General features: G+C 37.1%; 1 protein-coding gene across 1 annotated transcript in view; it reads right to left on the bottom strand.

The window, feature by feature from the left end:
• LOC126299259 (solute carrier family 41 member 1-like) overlaps positions 1-20,925 on the bottom strand; it is a 366,437-nt gene that overhangs the window by 122,123 nt on the left and 223,389 nt on the right. Inside the window, exon 4 of the mRNA XM_049991055.1 lies at positions 7,606-7,750. Within this exon, the coding sequence (XP_049847012.1) occupies positions 7,606-7,750 (145 nt within the window). The remainder of the gene's footprint in view (positions 1-7,605; positions 7,751-20,925) is intronic.

Raw genomic sequence — 20,925 nt, 5'->3', positions numbered from 1 at the left:
TACTAGATGTAATTTATCATGCCTACTAAAACATATGAATGTAAAATAAGTAGAATGCCTGGTTAGATGTAAGAGAGGGCCTGATGGCCCTAATCTTGCCAGGTTAAATAAATCAATAAATAAATAAAATAATAAATAAAAATAAAATGATAGACGATATGATATAACAATTTACAATATGAGCAGTGAGGACCCCATTCCACATACCTGTGGTAAACTTGAAGTTACTTCAACATCTGTCAATGACTCCCCATCCAAGATAACATGCTGTGTTCTGTTCACAAAGAAATCCTCAGCCCAGACAAATTTATCTTGACATTCCAAATGATTGTACTATCAATAATAAGTGTATGTGTGGAACTGAGCCAAGTGCTTATCCGAAGTGAAGAACTACTGCATGTACTTGACTGCGTCAATCCATGGCTTTCACAATTCCATGTGAGAAAAGCAGAAGTTTGGTTTCAAATGGCTGATTTTATCAGAATTCATGCTGGTTGGCATGTAGGACATCATAACTTTCCAAGTACCTCATTACATACGATCTCAGAATATGTTCTAGGATTCTGCAACAAAAGGATGTCAAGGGTATTGGATGGTAGTTTTGAGAAGCACTTCTGTTGCCAAGACAGGTGTGATCTGTGCTTCTTTCCAAGCAGTAGGTATTGCTTTTTGTTTGAGGGATCTAGCCATTTGTAATAGTTAAGGACTATGCCTCAAATTATCTGCTCTTAATAAGAATTTTAAAGTAGTAAGTTGACCTGTTAATACAACACAATATACATATTCTCAGGGAAAGGAGTTGTAGTTCCTTGGGTTACTGAGAGTGTGGTGGAAGCATAAGGTTATATGGTTGTCAAGTTTCTATCCTATCAGTACTAAATAAAGCATTATATGCTAATGAATAACAAAAACCACACAGTAGCAGAGATATATTTATTTATTTATTGCATGTGATCAGATGGTACACAGTGTGTTACAGATGTCAGAAAACATCAGTTAACTTTGTTAACATATATTAACGTATAGCATCTTAATGTATTATATTGCAAAGATTGGTTAAGTTTACTTCTCTCCATTGCTCAATGTTTTCAGTTTAACATAAATAGCAAGATTACTGTTCTAGTTATTCATTCATGGAGTAAAAACAGTGACACAACAAATATGATTTCACAGCTTTGCTAAATTTTATGTTGTCTTAGATGGACTTAATACTAGTGGGAAGATTGTTGAAGAGTTGGAGGCTCACGTGGAATGCTCCCTTTTTACACAGTTGAGTGTTTGTATATGAAACATTCAGATTTGAGTTTTTCTTGGTGTTGTATTTATGTATTTCTTATTGTTTACAACTCTGGAGTCAGTTGGCACTATGTGGTTTCTGACAAATTTTAAGGTTTTGAGAATGTATAGGTAAGACAGTGTAAGGATTTCCAACTTTCTGAAGATAGGTTTGCAGGAATCTCTGGGTTTGCTCCCAGCAATAATCCTCATTGCTCTCTTCTGGATTCTGAATGTGTTCAGGGCAGTCGGAGAATTTCCTCAGAATATCGCACCATATTTTAGGTGGGCTTGTATGTAAGCGTAGTATGCACTGGTTAATGTTTTCAGGCTAGCACATGATTTCAGTACAGTCAATGCATAACAGCCAGTACTAATTCGGGCATTTACCTTTCCTGTATATGTACTCCATTACAGGTTATCTTGAACCCACAGACCCAGGAATTTGAAAACAGTCCCAGTATCTATTGGCTGGTTATCTACAGTGACAAGTGGCTGAGAGGAATTTGAATTTTGTGTTGTGTGAAAGTTCATGGCAGCTGTCTTTTTGGCATTGATAGTTAATCAGTTGATTTTAGCCCAGTTGCTGAGTTATTCAGTGGCCAAATTCACAGCTTTATGCACAGACTGTGTATTCTCCCCTTTTAGGAGTACAGTTGTGTCATCAGCAAATGTTATTGTTGTGTGTACATTTACATTCAGGCTCAAGTCATTAATATACAAGAAGAAAAGTAGAGGTCCGAATACTGAGCCCTGTGGTACACCTTGCTTTACAGTTTTATTACTCATTAGGATTACGGTTATTGAGTTGTTTTGTCTATTAGTGTATTGCATGCTGACTCTCTGCATACAAATAGTGAGGAATGAAGCAATACCATTGCTTGCAATTCCTCTAATACCATAGTGTTCTATTTTTTCCTGCAATATTTTGTGGTCAACAGTGTCAAAAGCCTTTGACAGATCCATAAATATGCCTGTTATGGGTTGTCTTTTATCTAACAGATCTAATAGCATATTTATGCAATCATATACTGCAGTTTCAGTTGATTTGTTGTTTCTGAACCCATGTTGAGCTAAACTTAGTAAATCTTCCTCTTTTTCAATGAAGTCAATCAGTTTTTTGTACATTATTTTGTGAAAAACTTTAGAAAAGTAGTATGAGATTGAGATATTCATGTAGTTATTCATATCTTTATTATTACCTTTTTTTGAAGACAGGAATTACTTTAGAAAGCTTCAAAGATTCAGGGTAGGTACCTGCCCTGAAAGAACAGTCAAGAGGTGAGTTCATGGCTCATCAATTTTGTGTACACAATTTTTGATGAAAGCTGCTGGGATACCATCAACTCCAGCTGAATATGAAATTGTTAGTAAAGCTTTGGCAGAAATGACTCCAGAAAAGTTGAGTAAAAAGTATATCACTAGGAGAACATTGGTAAGGAAACCAGGAAAAATAAAATGAGGTTGGAAGCATGAAATGATGTTTGAAAATAATATGGAAAATTAAATTTTATCCATTGGTAAATCCAATGACTCTTCCACTGCACAAACCGCAAGTTATGATGGTATTGAGGAAGGAAGTAACTGGAAACTGAGTTGCAGTTACTCAGAAATTCTAATTTTTTCCCCAGGAACAATTGATATATCAGAATTTGAGCGAGTGACTTAAAAGGCAATTCCATTACAACTCTAATTTTACTGTTGAAAAATAGCCCTCTGCTCTGCTCACAAATACTGCAGATACTGAAACTACCCTGAATACTATGTACTAGAAAGTATTTATCTTATTTTGAAGCCATTCAGTGTGGTACTCACATGAAGTATCCAGATACATTTCTTCAATCATTGCCTATTGAACATACAATTTATTATACATGTCACTGTGATCATTGTGAAAGACAGCCAGTGCATGCCCTATTGCTTTTTTGACACGTACATATAGAAATGGCCTCGTGTTATATGGAAGAAAGTATTGTTTAAAGGGTGTAGGTAATATGATTTTCCAAATAATACTGAGTGTTGCATATTAGAAGAGAACTACAGCTGTACTGTATATGTAGGAAACATGATTCCTTTGACTACTCAGCTATGCTCAGTCATCAAGCAGCTTGTTATTTTCATTGGATATATACTGCTACCATGAGAACTTCAACCCCAGAAATAATAGTGAATAATGAAATTTTATTTATTGTGCATATGCATTCCTCGTGCACCTTTCTCCTTTGCTGTGTCAAAGGAAGAAGTAATGAGATGAAAGGTGATATACAATTTGTGAGACTTTTTTCCTGTGAATAGCATTTGATAAAAATGTAAATATTTTGTGACTAGGGCCTCCCACCGGGTAGACCATTCGCTGGGTGCAATCTTTCACTTTCTATTTGATGTCACTTTAGCGACTTGCGCATTGATGGGGATGAAATGATGAAGATTAGGACAACACAACACCCAGTCCCTCAGCAGACAAAATCTCTGACCCAGGGAGGAATCGAATCCCGGCCCTTAGTATTGACATTCTGTCGCACTGGCCACTCAGCTACTTGGGGAGGATAGCATTTTATGATATACCATTTGTGAGACTGTTTTCCTGTGAATAGCATTTTAATGCATGCAATTAACAGATGAAGGCAAAATAAAATAATAAGATGGTAAAATAATTTATGGGAAGTGAGTGGTGTAATAATTGATGTCTTATTCCATTGGGAACTGTGTGCACCATGACCATATTATTGTCAATACATTTTGGATAAATGGCAGCACCTGTCACAAATATTGAAATCTTTTATTTTACAGATCGATTTTGGTCACTGTGTGATCATCTTCAGTGCTAAAAATATATAAGAGCCATCAGATATGAGGATCTGAACACTAATGAGGCCCTATTTATAACCACCATAAATATACAGAAACAGAAAAATATATACAAATATACACATACTTTACCATTCCAAGTTATACAAACACTGTAGGTCGATATCATAACAGTACAACATTTTCTATGAGGTGTAACATATACTGTGATGATTACTTCCAACAGATTTCTACACTTTTACCGCATGCAATAATTTTTAAATGTGCAGAAGAGCCTATCTTGTAATCTCAGCAGTTAACCTTAGCAGTTGCTGATCCAATGTGCAGTAGGCTTGTAGCTTACACAGCCAGCTACCTAAGCTGAGTATTGCAAAAACAAGCATCATAGTGCCCTCTATATTCCACAGCGCACCGCATGCCACTGTACTCGCATTCGGAAGGACGACGGTTCTCGCGTCCGGCCATCCTGATTTAGGTATTCCGTGATTTCCCTAAATCACTCTAGGCAAATGCCAGGATGGTTCCTCTGAAAGGGCACGGACGACTTCCTTCCCAATCCTTCCCTAATCCGATGAGACCGATTATCACGCTGTCTGGTCTCCTTCCCCAAACCAACCAACCAACACTGCATACAGACATCAGATACAACTAATACCATCTGCATCTACAAATGCATCTACATCTATGCTTTGCAAACCACCATCAGTTGCATGGCAGAGAGTACCTCATTGTACCGGTTACTTATGTTCCTTCCTGTTACAGTCAAGTATGGTGCACGGGAAGAATGATTGAATGCCTCTGTTCATGAAGTAGTTGTTCTAACCTTATCCTCATGATCCCCACGTGAGTGATGCATAGAGGGTTGTAGTATATACCTAGAGTAATCGTTTAAAACTGCTTCTTGAAATTTTGTTAATAGACTTTTTTGGGATAGTTCATTTCTGTTTTCAAGAGTCTGCCCATTCAGTTCCTTCAGTATCTCTGTGACACTCTCTCATGGATGAAACAAGCCTGTAAATATTCATTGCCAAGTGGTTTTAGATGCTTCAGTCCGGAACTGTGCTGCTGCTACGGTCGCAGGATCAAATCCTGCCTTTGACATGGATGTGCCTGATGTCATTAGGTTGGTTAGATTTAAGTAGTACTAAGTTCTAGGGGACTGACAACCTCAGAAGTTAAGTCCTATAATGCTCAGGGCCATTTGAACCAAACATTCATTCTGTCCTTTGGTCTATACGTTCCGTATCCCCTGTTAGTCCTATCTGATTTGGGTCCCACACACTTATGCCATATTCTAGGATGGGTCAAATGTATGATTTGTAAGCAATCTCTTTTGTAGTCTCATTACTCTTTCCCAGTATCCAACCAATAAACCAAAGTCTAACACATGCACTACATATGACTGAATCGATGTAATCATTCCATTTCATATCCATACAAAGTATTAAACCCAGGTATTTGTATGATTTGACCTATTCCAACAGTGACTCATGGATATTATAGTCATAGAATACTACATTTTTTTCATTTTGTGAAGTACAAAGTCTTACATTTCCTAAAATGAAGAGCACAATGCCAGTCTATGCACCAGGTTGAAATATTATCAAGATCAGACTGAATATTTATGCAGGTTCTTTCAGATAATACTTCTTTACAGATAACTACATCATCTGCAAAAAGTCTAATTTTAATATTAATATTGCCTATAAGGTCATTAATATACAGCATGAGCAGCAACGGTCCCAACACACTTCCCTGGGGCACACTCAAAGGTACTTCTACATCTGATGATGAACCTCCATCTAAGATAACAGGCTGTGTCCTCCCTACCAAAAATACCTAAATCTAGACACAAATTTCATTTGATACTTCATATGATTCCACTTTTGACAATTATCATTCACACAGTTTTGAGCTGAATGCTTTTTGGAGATCAAGAAACACTGCATCTACCTGGTTGCCTTGATCCAAAGGTTTCAGTATGTCTTGTGAGAAAAGCATGAGTTAGCTTTCACATGATCTATGCTTTTCGAAATCAACACTGATTAGAATTGAGGACATCATTATGTTCAAGACATTGCATTATTTTTGAGCTGAGAATATGTTCTAAGTATCTACAACAGACTGATGTCAAGGATACTGGGTCACTTGTACTACCCTTCTTGTAGACTGGGGTGACCTGTGCCTTTTTCCAAGATCTGGGCATGGTTTTTTTGTTCAAGAGATCTACAGTAGATTATAGTTAGAAGAGTGCTAACTCACCCACAAATTCATTACATAATCTGCCAGGGATTCCATCAGGGCCCGTAGATTTGTTCAGTTTTAACGGTTTCAGCTGTTTCTCAACACCACTGACACAAATACTTATTCCATTCATCTTTTCAGTGGTACAAGAATTAAATTAGGGCAATTCTCCTCGGTTTTCTCTTGTGAAGGAACATTTGAAAATGGAGTTGCGTTTAAGCCTTTGCTTTTCTGCCCTCAGTTTCAGTTCCTGTTTCATTCGCTAGATACTGGTCACTAACTTTGGTGCCACTAACAGTCTTTACATGTGACCTTAATTTCTTTGGAATTTGTGAAACGTCATTTGACAATATTCTGCTATGGCAATTACTGAAGGCATCACATATTGTTCTCTTGACAGCCACACATATTTCCTTCAGCATTTGTCTATCAGTTGCTATTAACTTTGTTTTGCAGTGATCTCTGTTTCTTTAGAAGTTTCTTTACAGTGACTGTACACCATCTGGTTGCTCTGCAGTATGAATTGTTCTACTGGGTACATACCTATCCAATGCATCGTCAACTATTCTTTTAAACATGAGTCAGAGTTCCCCTACATGCTCCTGACCTGCGCTGAAAGTTTTAAGTTCATCTATAGAAAAACCAAAGCTTACATAAAAATAACGTTTAAAATCACATGACAATTTTTGCCACCAGAGGTCATAGCAAAAACTTTAAAAACACAGTACAGGCATAATAAAAAAATACAATAAAATTACTCCCTCTGACATAAAGTAAAAGATAAAATTTTATAAGAATATGCCTAACATAAAAGCACATCATAATTTCTTAAAAAGAAATACAGAAAAGTTAAGACGAGAACTACCCTTGTTACTTTCCAAAAACATTGATCACATGTAAAAACATTAACCCTTTAAAATGAAGTGTTATACTCTCTCTTATCATGCTCAAGGACTTGAAAAACCTAATGACTGACATTATCAGCAAATATTCTTAAGAGGCATTTTCAAAAAGTAATAAAAAGACATTATCAAAAATACAATAATCTCGCCTATGATGTACCAGACCCATATATTGATGTAATAGTGTCATATGAAAAATGGAACTTTGTGTAATTTGTGAACATATGCAAATTCATATTTTTCCACAGAGTAAACTGACTTAAAACCATGAAGGACAGCATTAGATGACAAGTAGACAAAAATTTTGCAATGGCTGCAGCACTATAATGACAACTAGCATAATTTTTACATCAGGTTATCTCCTTCCTTTACTCACCTAAGATGAGACTTGCTACTGATGCTGTAAGGACTCCACAAGAACACACCAGCATAGCATGAATGATATTGAACTTTCCATGGTAAATGGCTACCATCAAAACTGATAATATAGCTGCCAGGAGGCCCACAATAATAGCCTGGGACTGTAAAAGTCACATAAATTAGTATGCTATTCACCATGAATCAAATTTAATAAATGTAGCCTGGTAAAATATTATAGAAATTAAAACGCACACACAAACAGAGAGTTACTAGATATTCAAATTAAAATTTGTATTGCAAGTGTTGGAAACTGAGTAATTAATGTATTCAATAGGAATGCATTTAGAGAAACATATTGTTTCCATGCTCACTCTGCTGCCATGTTAGAGAGTAATTCAGATATGAATTATATTTATAATCATAATAGGTCTTTTATTTCAGTGTAACAAAATAATGTTTGAACATTTCTATTATTTCGCAACCCACTTACAAGAGAAACTCTGTGTGTTGACTACTAGATTTCTAACAAATTATTCTACCTTACAACATTTTAGACCATGTTCCTGGATAATTTATTCATAAAGAACCAGTCCACTGCAGATATTTTGCGTAGTGGCAATAACTGATAATAGCAGATCTGTCCCTGAATCTGGAGAGACAGTGGGGAATCATATGCTAAATCCTTCATCCAGAACCACTTAAAAAATTGAACTGAATTGAAGTTAGTGATCACAAAATCCAAATGATCCAGCTTCGTCAGTCCATGAGTCTTTCATAAGGCAACAACATACCATCATTCTGGAATTAAATTTGAAGCAGAATATGTGATACCTATTCTCCCAGTATATTGCGCCACTGATTATGAAAGCAGATGAAATACATGTCAGATGTGTGGGAAGCCTAAATACAGGAGCATCAGCTTATCTTACCCACACACTAATGGAAAATCTTTGCTGAAATCTGCAGGGTGTAGTGGCTTGAAGGGGTGTCAGTCGATAGTTCTTTCAATGAGTTGTAACAGTTTGCATTTTAAATTACAGTTTGTCAGCAAACAGAGTTAATCATTGAAACTAGAGTTCATCTGTATGTTTATGTGCAGAAATGGCTCATTCCAAATGATTGCATCAACTCACTGCATGTACCTTCGAGTCATATGCAACCATCCATATCAAAATGTGAACCATACCTCTTATGCATTCTCTAATCTGAATAATTGCTGAACGTAATGAAATACACGGGTCACCAATGAAAAATTTTCAAGACTGCAAATGGGTGTTTCTTATCTATTTGAGCACCCCTCCCCCTCCCCAAGCATGAATATATCATTTGTTTTTCTTTTGTAGCATCCTTATTTTTAAAGATACTTCATTATATAAGAATAGTTATAAAAAACAAATAAGTAGATATCTTGAGAAAAGCAATCTATGAAGGCTGCCCTCGTGGTGTATTCTAATCACTAATCTTTTCAGCATTGGTGACTGTGCATGTGACCAATTGCCTGTTGCTCCTGAACACAATGTTCTTATCAGTTATGATGAAATGCTTCCTTCATGTGCGTGCATTCATTAAGTGTGAGTAGTGAAATCCAAATATGGCTTGTGCTGAGTGTTTAATTTACTTTTACTGCTAAATTTGTGTTAGCATTTGTACAATGTCATGGATATATTTCAGTCATCCAAATAACGTTTGCTGCATCTGTGTGGAGTACACTGTCAAATCATGCAGATGATATCTGACACACACAGTGAAGAAAGTAAATGATCATTATTTAGGGTGCAAGTTAGGTGATCAGGAGTGAAAATGGGCACAAAATGTTGTCTGTGTGAACTGTTTGTCTTGTTTTAATGGCTGAGTGAAGAAAAAAGGTAAGTTGCAATGCCTTTTGCTGCTCCAATGATACTGAGAGAACAAACCAATAATGTAGGTGATTGCTGTTTCTGCATGGTTAAAATAGCAGGGATGAAAGGCAAGTATAAAAACATGGCCAAGTATCCCTCCATCAAGTTAGCTATTCAACCTGTACCTCAAGTGTTCTTACTTACCTGTCCCCATACCTCCAGATACATAGCCATTGGATGTTGAAACCCAGGTGAAATCTGGTACAGACGTGGGGAATGCAAGCTATGATTTCAATTATCAAGAAATGATGCCACATCTCCTGACACAAAATGACATGAGTGACCTTGTTACGGATCTGAATCTTTCTAAGGCACAAGCTGTACTTTTGAGTCTGTGTCTGTAACAGTGAAATTTAGTAGACAAAGTTACTAGGGTTTGTTTCTTTTGACATTATCAGGCTGTCTTCGTACCATTCTTTGATATGATAGACTCATTCTGTTACTGCAATGGCGTGAATGATCTGTATAGTGATATGGGAATGAAACATATATCAAAAGAGCAGTAACTGTTCTTTGGTGGATCCAATCTAGCCCCAAAGCAGTATTCCTTCACAATATCAATGTATATCCTGTTCCCATAGCTTATGCCACTATTCTGAAGGAAAAATACAGCACTATGGAACTTTTGTTGAATAAGATTTAATACAAAGCCACAAGTGACAAGTTTGTGCTGACGCCGAAGTAATTGGGAGACCTATAGGATTACAATCTGGGTATACTAAAAAAAATTCCACTTTTTTTAATTTTATTTTTTAATGAGATAGGCATGATTGGAAGAGTCATTATGACAGACGGATTTGGCCTACCTGTACACAAAGGGAACATGATTGGAAAAATGTAGCAAATGTTCCATTGGTGAATTTGAAAGAGATTTTGTTACCACCACTTCACATCATACTTGGACTTGAAGTTGTTCATTGTTACAACAGACAAAGGTGGACCTCGTTTTATGTGGTTATGCCAGAATTTCCATGCACTGAGTGAAGCAAAGTGAAAGCAGGAGTGTTTGTCAGCCCTCAAATTAGACAACTTATTCATGGTGCTGATTTTGTCACAGCTTTGAGCCCTCTTGAACTGGACTGCTGCGATTCTTTCAGAAAACTGTGTTCCAATTTCTTTGTAAACAAGAGAGCCAGCTTCTGTTATGTGTCGGTCAACAAACTACTACAGTCTTACCATAATCTTGGTTGTAACTTGTCATTAAACTTGCACATTCTTCGCTCACACTTGGATTTTTTTTTCTGCTGGTGCCCTTGGTGAAATCTCCAATAAACTTGGGGAATGATTTCATCAGACCATATCTACATTCGAGGAATGCTATCAGGGGCAATGCACAAGAAGTATGAAGCCTGACTACTACAGGATAATAGCGCCACACATTAGAGGCACAGCAAATGCAAGAAAAAATTTAGGTATGTGTGAAAACACATTTTATTAGCATTTAATACACTTTGTGTTGATAAATAAGCATTTACAGACAAAATCGAAAGCAACATGAAAACTGAATACAGTTATATAGTGACTAGTACAATTTGCATAAGAACTGTGGGCATGTGAAAAAAATGCCGGATTCAAGTTCAGCAGGTCAAAGTACATGAAAATAACCTATTTTGGTACTCAAAAATCTTACAATGTTGAATTTTGTGGACCATTATCATGGCCTCTTTACTTCTAGAAATGTGATACATTCCTGGAGCTTCTCAGTCATTTGTGATTATGTAAATGAGCTTCTTTCACACACCTATTGGGTGACTGTGACAGAAATCATGCATGCTTCACTCATCTACTGTAACAAGCATTTTCAAAAGGATTTAAAAAGTGTCCCTGCACTACATTTACCTTCAGTGTATATTAACATAATGTTGTCATTTGTTTTTCAAATGCAGATTCAAAGTTGATCTTCTGAAAACTAATTGCAAATGAGGTATATAGAACTATAAGCAGGAAAAAATTCTATAATGATAAGCTGTAATAACTTTTCATAAAATGTTATAATTCTGTGTATAATGCGAGAGTTTTTCTGGACTGGTAGAAGCCCCTCCCATTTCTGAAACCTCCCTTTCTCATTTTGACAATACTCTCATGACTATAGTGCTCCAAGGCTTCTTTGGAGATTTCCTAGGAATTTAGGTGCCTTCCTTTGTAGATGTAGTTAAATCTTAGGCTTTTTAACTAGATATGCTCCAAACACATTTCATAACACAGTTATATTGCAGAGCATAAAAAATTGATTACTAGATTGAACGAAAGAGCAGCCAGCTCACTTTTTGAAGCACATTTTTTGCTAACTACTTCAGTTCTAAGCCTGTTCACACCTATGAGTTGAACCACAACAGTCATCATTTTATTCAGTGTGTCGACAAGTTATTGAGTTGTCCAAGACAACATCAGTGAGTCAACAGATTATGGGGGCTCACACCAATATGCATAAGATTGAAAAATAATAAAATGTCAGAGTTTGCTTCCTTCAACATTATCTTACTCTTCAAAGCCAGAAAAATACATATATGAAGCAAAGTTTGAACCAGAAGGATTTCAAATCCTGAATGGAAAGCAATGCAAATGAGTTATGAAGACTGTACCTTAACTCAAAACAAGTTTTATAATCATCAAACATAACCCGAGAGCCGTCATAAACATCAGGTCGAAGAACAGTAGGCTTTCCACCATTACCTTAATGGGAAGAAATAAGATATGCAGTACAGTCTTGCAATTACCTCCTCAAATGAGACGAATGGAACAGATCAAGAGAAAGCAGAATTTTGGGAAGATGTAGAGAAGACACTAGTCAAGATTCTTACCAAGAACGCTATCATACTTTTTGGAGATTTAAATGCTCAACTTTGAAAGGAAAAGAAAATTCAGGAACACCATTGGAAATTATCCAGTCCATAACAGAACTAATCAGAAAGGCAAATAGTTGGTGGAAGTTTCTAAGAATTTTTATCTCATAAGAAATCAACAATATTTAAACATCTTAAATGGAAACACAAATGTCGATATCTCCCAATTCTGTACTAGGGGAGCTGTAGATTGACCATTTAGCGATACTGAGATGTGCTTACAAGGAAATTCAAAATGTCAAAGTCTTTAGGGTTACAAACTTAATTTCAGATGAATTGCTTTCAAAAATTAAGGTAAAATTATGCCAACAATCCAGAAAACTAAAAGCACAACCCATATCATGATGTTTGGTACTGAGAAACTTAGAGCTGGCAAATATTTTAAGGTGAAGAACCATCAGGGATAGGGAAGTTAAAAGATGCACTGATTGTCAGTGTGAAGGAAACAGTTTGTCTGCAGAAAAAGTGGAGATACCTATATTGGTCAGTAGAAGGACAAAAGGCAACTGAAGAGTGTCAGGAATTGTGCAGTTATTGGTGTTCTCAGAAAACCTCAGAAAATTTTTAAAAAGCTTTCAATAAGTAAGGGTGGAAAACTGCTAAAATTATTAAGAACCTCAGGAGAAAATATTCAAAGAAATGTTTAATTCAAATAGAAGAACACTTCCAGAAGAACAACACATGAGACTTTTATAGAACATTCATGACTAGGCTAAGTAGATATGATCCCCCAAACCTCAGCCTTAAGAACAAAGTGGGAAACATAGTACAAGGTGACATGGAAAACATTCAGATCTTCACCAAGTACTATGAACAGCTCCTATAATCTGAAGTTCCATCTGAGATGTTCAGCTATAACCAAAAAGAAGAAAATCCCAACTCAGACACATCAACTGTAGAAAACGTTAGAGCACCAAAAATACTTGAAGAATGTCACTTTTTTTGAATAGTTATTTATTCATAAAGGATAAGATTAATCTAAAATTTTGCTATTTCCTCCTGTTCTCCTCAGTGTCAAATCATTACAAATAAAACTGTTTCCTAAACAGTACCTAATATAGCCTGTCACATATATACATTATGTTGTACCAGTGGAACTGAGGATACCACTTTAATAGTTATTTTATATTTTATTTTTAATTATTTATTAAATTGTATATATATATATATTTTAACCAGTTTCACAAATTTTACTGTGTACTGGAGAGGGTATCAGGTACAGTTATTGTTATATATAATCATTAAATCAAATATCCCATACTGTAGCAATAATTTATTGAAACACAGCTTTTGCAACTATAAATGCATGGTACAGTTTTACATACACAATACAATACACACAATAAATGTTTAAATGAAGTTTATTGCAAGTACGAAAATATATGGAAATGACTATTACTAAAATAGGACATAACTCACATTAAATCTTGCCTCATTTTTATGGTTTATTCATCCTCATTAAAATGGCTGAAATTTAGTCCTCATATGACTTACATGACCTACAAGTGCTTCACGTGGCAGTTTTGCTCTTGAAGAGTTCTAATTACAGAATTAGTGTGGATAATAACACTTTCGATTATGATACAATGAAACGCCACTATGAGCTGGCTTGCATGCCTCAGTAACGCAGTAACAATAATGAAGGTGCAGCCCATTGGGCATGGAGAAGTGGGGTAGTACTACCAGAGGAGACATCTGACCGACTTGTGGTTTCTGAGGAGGGGTAGAAGCATTTCCGTAGTTGCAAGAGCAACAGTATCGTTGATTGATAATGACTTTTTTGTAATAGCCATCGTGATTTTGCTGTGTTGCTACTTTGAACAGCTGAAAGAAAGTTGAAATTACTGCACTGTAATTATATTTCCTAAGGACATGCAGCTCTCCTGTATCTTGATTGTTATGACATTCTCTTTGGTAAAATATTCTGGATATAGAAGAGCCACCAATTGTACCTCTAAGTGTGGATTACTTAGAAGGATGTTGTTACCAGGATCAATAAATCTGGAATTTTGTAGATAAGAGTGTGTAATGTTAGATTACTCAATAAGGTAGATAGATTTGTGAATTTGACAAGGAAATGGTTAGATAAAGAAACTAAAAACTTGCAGGGATATAGGAAGTTAAAGAGTAGGGGCCTGCATAACCTGAGATAACTGATGGTTGTTGAGAGTTTCAGAGACAGCATTAGGAAATTATTGACTGATACTGGAGAAAGGAATACAATAAAAGACGAATCAGTAGCTTTGATAGTTAAAATAGTGAAGGAAACAGAGGATTTAATAGGCAAAAAGGCAAGGCCCAGTATAAATCTTGGATGGAATACAACAGAACACGAATCAGTAGCTCTGAGAGATGAAATAGTGAAGGCAATGGAGGATGTAATACATAGAAAAGTAAGGCCCCGTAGAAATCTTTAGATAAGACATATAAACTTGAAATACAAAAGACTGAAAGTGTATGACTTTTGTGGCATAATCAAAACTAGCATTAATAGTTTAATCTAAACAGACTAACATTAAACAAAGCAAATTTATTTGGACGATTCCTAGTTGGCATCTTTCATTATAGGGCAAAATCAGTAATTGTTTCATAACTTAAATTCTGTTGTTGACATAAAAATAAATATATATTCTGTCATAATTATAAACAGTTGGAAAACAAAATGCTAGTAATCTTAAAGTATTTATTTGGCTCTAGTCGAAAACATGTTAGGAAGGACAGCCCTTAATTAATTCCAGAGTAATTAACAGTTTTGTCAAAAGTATTATTTGCATAATGATATTTGTCGACGTCATCGTTTAAACAAATAATTCGGCCTAAACCTTGCAGTAGAAGAAAGTCTGAAAAGGAACAAATTTTGCGATGTATTCAGTTAATTTGATGAGTTGAGTTTTAATTGCAATTTCTGTAAATTTAAATTCAAACAATCTGTAGTTTCTGCCCCTGTTATTGTGAGGATACATAATGCCCCGAATTTTGGTCATGAGACAGTCTGTTCATGGCCGTGTTTCAGACGAGAAACCTGTGTTGGTTATATCAACAACAGTGCTTCAAATTAACTGTGGAATAAGTGTTAAACAATTAGGTCATGTGTAAAAACAATGTCAGTGTCTGCTCCATATGTACCTGTCTATTATCAAGAACTGTGACCTTTGTGCTTAGGCTTTTCCTGCTTGTTGATTTTCAACAAGAAACCATTGTAGCAGTATGTGGAGGTTTGCCTGTAAACTATTAATGAGGCTTATGGAAAGTTTAAACAATAGTGCACTGGCCACATAAATGCGTACATGGGGGGTTGTGAAAAATGAAAGTAAAATAGAGTGAAACGCAAATCTGCATCTGTCAGATACATCATTTAAATTAGGCAGTGTTGTAATTCCACCCCTATTTTTTCAGCCAGTGCATTGACACCAAGGAAAACAAACGAAGAAACAAAGTAGGTGAACCGCTACGCACTTGCCTGGACCTAATCTCCAAAAGTCTGATGTCACCCTCCTTCCTTTCAAGATTGATGTTGGAATTTGATCTTACCTAATTTTTGTTTATGTAGTTGTTTATTCTTCACCCACATAAGTATTCCCTCTTTCATTTATTTGTGTTTTCCAGTCTGATATATTTTTCCATTTTTATTTCTTTTCCCTTTTCTCTATTTATTATTTGTTTTATTTTATTCAGTCACTCATCCCAATTTTCACTTTATCTTCCTATTCTAAACTCTCCATACTCCACCCTGTGTCATCTGTGCTATCTTCTCTAAATTGTACACTCATGCTCATAAAGTAAAGATAATGCTGATACAAGGAGAAACAATGTTCTGGTGGGCAGTTAGCGGGTTTAAACCACCTCGAGGTATGACCATGCGGTGCATTTGACCTGCGGTCGTGGCACGGGGGCGCTGGCAGGAGTCCACATATGCAGAAGTGTGTTGGTGCATGTCAGAGTACAGTGCAGCAAGTATGTGTGCAGATGTTTTCAGATGTGCTAATGGCGACTGTGTTGAAAATGGCTCAAAGAACACATATTGATGACGTTATGAGAGGCTGAATACTAGGCCGACTGGATGCTGATCAAACACAGCAGGTCGTACCACGAGCCCTCCGTGTGCCACGAAGTTTGATCTCAAGATTATGGCAATGCTTCCAGCAGACAGGAAATGTGTCCAGGCACTACAGTACAGGACGTCCACAGTGTACAACACCACAAGAAGACTGATTTCTCACCATCAGTGCCCGCAGATGGCCACTGAAGGTAGCCTTGTTCAGGACCTTACCGCAGCCACTGGAACATTTGTCTCCAGAGACACAGTCTACAGATGGCTGGACAGTCATGGTTTATACACCTGGAGATCTGCAATGTGCATTCCAGTGTCGCCTGGTCACAGGAGAGCCCATAAATCCTGGTGTCAAGAACATGGCATATGGTCATTGGAACAGTGGTCCCAGGTTATGTTCACAGTTGAGTCCAGGTATACTATGAACAGTGATTCTCGCCGGGTTTTCATCTGGCGTGAACCAGGAACCAGATACCAACCCCTTAATGTCCTTGAAAGGGACCTGTATGGAGGTCGTGGTTTGATAGTGTGGGGTGGGATTATGATTGGTGTGCGTACAGTCCTGGATGTCTTTGACAGAGGAACTGTAACAGGTGATGTGTATCATGACATCATTTTGCACCAGTATGTCCACGTTTTCAGGGGTGCAGTGGGTCCCACCCTCCTCCTGATGGATGATAATGCACAGCCCCACTGAGCTGCCACCGTGAAGGAGTACCTTGAAACTGAAGATATCAGGAGAATGGAGTGGCCTGCCTGTTTTCCAGACCTAACCCCCATCAGGCACATCTGGGATACTCTCAGTCAACGTATAGCTGCACATCTTCAAACCCCTAGTACACTTCAGGAGGACCAACATGCACTGGTGAAGAATGGGAGGCAATAGTCCAACAGCTGTTCGACCACCTGATCCATAGTATGCCAACCCTTTGTGCAGCCTGTGTACATGGGCGTGGTGATGATATCTCATATTGATGTTGGGGTACAGGCGCAGGAAACAGTGGCGTTTTGTAGCACATGTGTTTTGGGATGGTTTTCTCAACTTATCACCAATACTGTGGACTTAGAGATCTGTGTCGTGTGTGTTCCCTATGTGCCTAGGCTATTGGTGCCATTTTTGTGTAGTGCCATGTTGTGTGGCACCACATTCTGCAGTTATCCTTAATTTATGAGCATGAGTGTAGTTGGCACCCTAATGCACTGTTTCTGTGTCTGGTGCTACTGGAACCTATAATTTTTTTTATGCTGGAGTGTAGAATGGAGGGCAAATACTTGTCAAAGTCCCAAAACAAGGAAATGGGTTTGTCATCCTATAAGAGCATTGTGGCAAAAGAGTTCATGGAATAAATTTTTAAATTGAATTGACAGTGTTTCAGTGAATGTGAGAGAATGAAGTGTTACTACAGCTTCGTCAGTTGATAACGCTGAAGAAATAGCTAATAATAATGTTACGGCAGAAGAAGCCAGAGCAAGCCAAAATCTCCAAGAGATACGAAAATCATCCAAGAAAATTAATGACTTTCAAGTTGTTGATGATCTTATCATCATAATATCTGGCCAGATATTATAAATGATAATTTTAGGTTAAGATCAATTAAGCAAGATCTGCAAGACATTAATAAAGAACAGGTCACATCCCCTGTGGAAGATGAGACAAGAAGGCATTTTACTATTTTTGATTGCTTCCACCATCTTTAAACTGTGACAAAGTTAAGTAAAAGTCGCCTGTATATTGTCACACAATAGATACTGTGTATTACTTTTGTTGAAGTTGTCCAATTCTAGTTGTGGCGTTATCACAAGAAATGTTTTAAGAGACTGGTAAAACTTGTGAAAAGTTCACTGTAAACATGATCTGTCCTGCAATCACGTTACTGAATTGTGCAACTGGAAAGAAATTTTGCAGAGAATAAAAACTCAAAATTAATTGATCAGGCAACTCAAGAGCAAATTGTCAGGACGAAAAGAGTTGGAGTTTGGTTCTCTTAAGGTTATTATCCATAGTATGCTTCCACACCAAAATAAATATTTTATTAAAAAGTGACCATAAAATATTGGAAAATCCAGGTAACAGAAAAGTTTTAGGGCAATTAGAATTAATGGGCAAGTTTTTTCCTGTATTAAATGATCATGTTAATCATATAGCTAAACCTGGTAGGTTGGTTACTTACTTAAAGAAGGACATGCAAAATGAAATCATTACCATAATTTCTGATGAAATTTCATCTATCATGAAGGATACCATACTCAAAAACAAATATTATTCAATAATAGTGGACTTTACACCATATTTAAGTCACAAGGAACACTTAAGCATGGTTTTAAGAGTGGTAGATCTGTTTTCCAGTTGTTGCAATTGAAGAACTTTTTTGTTTCTCTCTTTCTTTTTTGAAATGAGTGACACTACTGGAAAGGTTCTTACAGGATTGTTACATCAGATACTACATAGCCTTGCCATACTGCTTGCAGACTGTAGGGAACAATCTTACAACAATGGGAGCATCATGAAGAGCAAGAAGACTGATGCTTAACGTCATATCACTGAAGAAAATCCAAGGGCTCATTATATCCCTTGTTGTACTCATAGCTTGAACATGGTTGTTAATGATGCAGTTATTTCATCTATAATTGCGCTACTTTTTTGGTGCAGTTCAAAGATTGTTCACATTATTTCCTGCATCTGTGAAGTGCTGGGAAGCACTCAAGAATCAGATAAACCTGACTCTGAAACCACTGTGTGATACCAGATGGGAGGCCATGATTGACAGTGTTCAGGTTGTAAGATCTGGGCTTAATGATACAAGGCTTGCATTAACATTGTGATACTGCATAATGTTCTTTGTCATGCCAAGAGAGCCAATAAAGCATTTCAGCAAGAAGGAATGCAATTAGGCACTACAATACAATGAATAAAATCAACATTTATTATTACTGAAGAATACAGAGACAATGGTTTAGAAAAAGCTAAGAGAAAGCAAAGGAATTGGGTGCATGTTTAGGAAATGTTGCCGAGTTAACAGAATTGAGATCTGCAACTATTAAAATGTAGCTTTCTTATTAAAGTAATGATCAACCCCTTCCAGGGTAAGAGAAATGTTTAAGGGTATACTTCTTCTCTGATGCGGCAGACACCAATATCATGTCTTTGAAGAAAAGATTTCAGCAGCTCAGTAATTGCTGTGGTGTCTTCAGTGTCATTTTTGACATTAAGAATCTGGCAACAAAGAAATACAATTTCGAAATAATTATGAAAAAACCGCCTCGATTCCACAAATTACCTGGTGTTTACCTAGGTTTCAGCGGGGGTAACCACGCCTTCTTCAGAACAAATATAAACCAGGTTGCCTAAATAGGTATAGTAAAAGGCTAAAATCAATACCTACAGCAGAAAGACCCCATAATCTTTTTACAAATACACAATCCAAATGTACCGCAGTCAATACCTTCGCTGCGCAGTGCCGATGGTACTGTTATCGACGACTGCGCCGCTAAAGCGGAGTTATTGAACGCAGTTTTCCGAAATTCCTTCACCAGGGAAGACGAATGGAATATTCCAGAATTTGAAACACGAACATCTGCTAGCATGAGTTTCTTAGAAGTAGATACCTTAGGGGTTGCGAAGCAACTCAAATCGCTTGATACGGGCAAGTCTTCAGGTCCAGATTGTATACCGATTAGGTTCCTTTCAGATTACGCTGATACTATAGCTCCCTACTTAGCACTCATATACAACCGCTCGCTCACCGATAGATCTGTACCTACAGATTGGAAAATTGCGCAGGTCGCACCAGTGTTCAAGAAGGGTAGTAGGAGTAATCCATTTAACTACAGACCTATATCATTGACGTCGGTTTGCAGTAGGGTTTTGGAGCATATACTGTATTCAAACATTATGAATCACCTCGAAGGGAACGATCTATTGACACGTAATCAGCATGGCTTCAAAAAACATCGCTCTTGTGCAACGCAGCTAGCTCTTTATTCGCACGAAGTAATGGCCGCTATCGACAGGGGATCTCAAGTTGATTCCGTATTTCTAGATTTCCGGAAAGCTTTTGACACCGTTCCTCACAAGCGACTTCTAATCAAGCTGCGGAGCTATGGGGTATCGTCTCAGTTGTGCGACTGGATTCGTGATTTCCTGTCAGGAAGGTCGCAGTTCGTAGTAATAGACGGCAAATCATCGAGTAAAACTGAAGTGATATCAGGTGTTCCCCAGGGAAGCGTCCTGGGACCTCTACTGTTCCTGATCTATATAAATGACCTGGGTGACAATCTGAGCAGTTCTCTTAGGTTGTTCGCAGATGATGCTGTAATTTACCGTCTAGTAAGGTCATCCGAAGACCAGTATCAGCTGCAAAGCGATTTAGAAAAGATTGCTGTATGGTGTGTCAGGTGGCAGTTGACGCTAAATAACGAAAAGTGTGAGATGATCCACATGAGTTCCAAAAGAAATCCGTTGGAATTCGATTACTCGATAAATAGTACAATTCTCAAGGCTGTCAATTCAACTAAGTACCTGGGTGTTAAAATTACAAACAACT

Source organism: Schistocerca gregaria, chromosome X (assembly GCF_023897955.1).
Source record: "Schistocerca gregaria isolate iqSchGreg1 chromosome X, iqSchGreg1.2, whole genome shotgun sequence".
NCBI lineage: Eukaryota > Metazoa > Arthropoda > Insecta > Orthoptera > Acrididae > Schistocerca > Schistocerca gregaria.
Note: the sequence above shows the minus strand (reverse complement) of the source record. Positions and strands in the feature narration are given on the sequence as shown.